The sequence below is a fragment of the Lupinus angustifolius genome, chromosome LG09, assembly GCF_001865875.1.
Source record: "Lupinus angustifolius cultivar Tanjil chromosome LG09, LupAngTanjil_v1.0, whole genome shotgun sequence".
NCBI classification, from domain to species: domain Eukaryota; kingdom Viridiplantae; phylum Streptophyta; class Magnoliopsida; order Fabales; family Fabaceae; genus Lupinus; species Lupinus angustifolius.
In genome coordinates, this window is record NC_032017.1 from 8,660,817 (window position 1) to 8,664,597 (window position 3,781).

Genomic DNA, 3,781 nt, shown 5'->3' on the forward strand with positions numbered 1-3,781 from the left:
GGATGATTTGCCAATAATGTAAAAACACTTACATATCAATGTATACATATTAAATCATGAATTATGAAAAAGAATATAAGTAAATAAACTTTGACATTACATGGCACCACAACTTTGTTTAATTCTTACAAAATTGAAAGAAATCACAAATAAAGTACCAAATTGTTAGGGGGTAAAATGGGAGCATTAAATCAGGTTCTAAAATTTTATTTTTACCCATTTCACCATAAAATGGTAAATATATAACCAAAAATGCAAATGGTAAAAACAACTAATAAAGCAACATTTTTTAAGAGCGTAAAACTCAGCTCAACCGTAAGGATTGTGATTGTGAGGTCATGAATTTTCAAATCCTAGAAAAAACTTCTTAACTTGGGAGTATAAAACTGCATACATTTACCTTTTTCGGATGAAAGTCTCGTACACTACACTTCCTTTTTTATTTTCCCAATAATATTTTTTAAGAACAAGTAAGATCATCCAATAGCTAGAGTTCTATAAATGCTAGAATAAGAACCATACCATATACACTTTGGTCTTCCTTGGATGCCAAACAACAGCATAAAATGTGTATTTGGAGAATTCCATTTCTAAAACCATGTAACAATTACAGAATAACCAACAATGGCAAACACTTAAAAACTCATGTAGCAGAATCATTAACCAGCTTCACTCCAATAGAATAATCAATGCATCCCTTCAAAAAAGGGAAAGAAGAAGCATAATCCTTTATAGTCTTGCCATTGCAGTAATGCTTTGGAGGAATATGATTACAAGGCTCAAATGAAAAGTCCCTTTCACATGCTGGAAAATGAGTATCATTACTAATCAACTTGTAAAGAAGCCAAGGTTTCAAACCACCTAAACCTTGTGCTACATAACCAAAAGTTGATAGAGAAGTAGTGACCAAAACATCAGATAAACTTAGTAGATAGATTTCAGTCCATGCCTTCATGTTATGCATGTTATCATGAAACTTTTGTTTCTCTTCATGACTTGGTTGATAAACTCCAATTAGTTCTCCACTAATACTTGGTTTATTCAAGTACATAGCCCTTAAACTCTCACCATACTCTGGATATAAGGATGCAACTAGAACAGCATTTAGAGTCTTGTTTCGAGTATAAGAAGACGCTGGATTTTTTGTATCGAGTTCCGGCAGCAGGTTATTACTTATGGTGCAGTTTAAAACTAAGTCCATAATTGCTTGCTTTGGGGTAGTATTAGGACTAAATACTCTTATCTGAAGGCCAATCTTCTCGTCGGCTTCGGCTAAGTATGTTTGATAGAATCTGCTGATTAGTCCCCATGCCTCATTTGAAGGGTGGAAAAGGTAGCGCGATAAATGGTGGAAAATTGTGTCCTTTTCAGGGAACATTTTGTTAATCTCCAAGTTGAAAGATGGGTTCATGAACAAAGAAGGGACAAAATATTGATCTGACTGCAAAATCAACAAAGGGATGTGCCTTAGAAGATCTTGATTATAATCACAATGGAAAAGTTTCTCGGGATCATCAATGGTGTGTTGAAGATTTAGAAACAAAGTTGATGGTAATGCCTCCTTAGAAATGTTATTAGCCTTGTCCTTCTTTAGCATAGTCTGGTATGTTTCGACGCGCCTTTCATTCCAAAATGGAGTATTCTTAGGCAATTCCCAAGTCGAATTAAGAAACGGCTCGCAAAATAGGCCATTCATGTCTGCACCAAATCTTACAAGTAGCACTCTCTCTGTGAGAATAGCATACAGAAATGATGAAACTATGCTAATCATTTGGTTCCCTAAGCCATTTGAAGGATCCCAAACAATGTATTTACACATTGCAGCACCAATATTTTTCTTAGATTGTAGATGCTTCACGTTTCTCTTATAAGCTCTACTATAAGGTCCACACTTACCATGAAGTTCTTCGTAGTCGCGCAACTTCGATATCAGATATCGAGCAGGTTTGTGAAGAGAAGCTTTACGGAACGAATGAGACTGAACCCTGCTTATGCATGAGGCTTCATCAAATCCAGAAACTAAAAGTCCATCTAGTAACTTGTCTTTCTCATTATGAATCAAAATTGAACTTGAATCATTTGTTGAACTTGTCAATGAAGCATTTTTGTGCCCTGTACATTTGGAATACATTATCAACATGGGATTCAGATATGATACTTACTGATATATAAGATTACAACAATAATGTGAATCTAAAATTAAAATATGAATAACTTAGCATGAGTCCTTGTAAATATGATAAAATGTTAACATTTGTGTAGTTATTATATCATTTCCATATTTCAGAACATAAAATCCAGTGAAGAATAAGAAGTTGTGTAATAGATTTAAGAGTAATTAGAAATTCCACACAAATTTGTACATGAACTCAACAGGACAAAAATGCTATTTTAAAAGTATCCATGATTCATAAGCAAGTAAGGGAGGAAATTTCATACAGAATACTAGAAATCCTGTTCATGTTCAAAGTATTATTAAGTGTCGTCAAAGTTTTAAATTTGGGTATGTGACTGCTACAAACAGGAGTCACTAAAACATATCACGATGGCAATTGTAATCGCATCGTTTGCAAATGCCCAAAATTGTTTCGAAGTATTATTAAGTGTAACCAAGGTTTTAAATTTGGATTTATGACTACTATACACTGAGTCACCAAAATTGTATCGTGACAGCAAATGTGGTCGCATCAATCGCAATTGTCCGAAACGAATTTTGAAGTTTCTAAAACCGCTACTCGAACAATTATTTAAAACTTGAGTGTGTCACAATTCCATTTGTGACAAAATTATAACAATCAATTCACTAATACAAGAACAACAAAATATTGAATTACACTAAAGATTCTACATGTGTTATGTCAGAATTAAACTATATACCTTCTTCTGATGCTACTATTTTCCTATCTGTAGTTCTTCCTTCAATAGGGTCTGTAACCCTTTGAATTCCCCCCTGCAAAATCTTAAAGCTAAAAAATTAAAACCAAGTTAAACTAAAAAATAATAAGAAAACTTAGATGCATATTAACAAGGTTGTTCCAATGTTATTTACATCTGAGTTTTCATGTGTTACATTTTGGACCCTTCTTGATCCATTGTTTGTAACATTTAACTTTTCATTCAACAACTCAAATGTGATATTTTTCTGAGCTATTTCACCACTTTCTAGTACCTTGTTTTCAGAATAACCTTCAAGGATTTTGAAGCTTGAGTTTCTGAGTTTTATGGTAACAGTGAAAACAATAGGGAATGCTATGAAAATTACAACAAAGAATGTTGTGAGTTTATTCTTTGAATTCAACCCTGTCTTCTCCATTGTAGCTTCAAACATGTCAATGTTTCTTCAATTCCAGTAATCAAATCGAAAAGAATATAGAACTGAAAGCAAAAACAAGATGCAAAAGTTTGTTCAAACTAGAGTTTAATAAAGTCAAGAAACATGTTACATAATTCATGTATGCCTTTTTCTGAATAAAACAAAAAATCAAACAATTTCTTATGATCTATCAACAAGGCATTGATATAGTAATATAAGGCCTCAACGGATCTACAATATGAACAAAATGTCAAAGTTCGATTCCCGTGAGCAATACTTGTTGGGAGGGGCAGTCGCACAACCAATACTAATTGAAAATCTGACATATCATATTAGTATAATTAACTAGAAATTTCATGAGCGATACTTGTTGGAAGGTATAATCACACATATAAACACCTATAAAAAAAATTAATTCTATAAGATGATATGATATCTTTGGTAGTACCAAAGAAAGGCAAGTGGCTC

General features: G+C 33.0%; 1 protein-coding gene across 1 annotated transcript; it reads right to left on the reverse strand.

The window, feature by feature from the left end:
- Positions 461 to 3,371, reverse strand: LOC109356119 (probable fucosyltransferase 8). Its single transcript, XM_019599458.1, has 3 exons — positions 3,050 to 3,371; positions 2,878 to 2,950; positions 461 to 2,112 (listed from the first exon to the last, which is right to left on the reverse strand). The coding sequence occupies exons 1-3, from the start codon at positions 3,326 to 3,328 to the stop codon at positions 644 to 646; spliced, it is 1,821 nt and encodes a 606-aa protein (XP_019455003.1). The 5' UTR covers positions 3,329 to 3,371; the 3' UTR covers positions 461 to 643.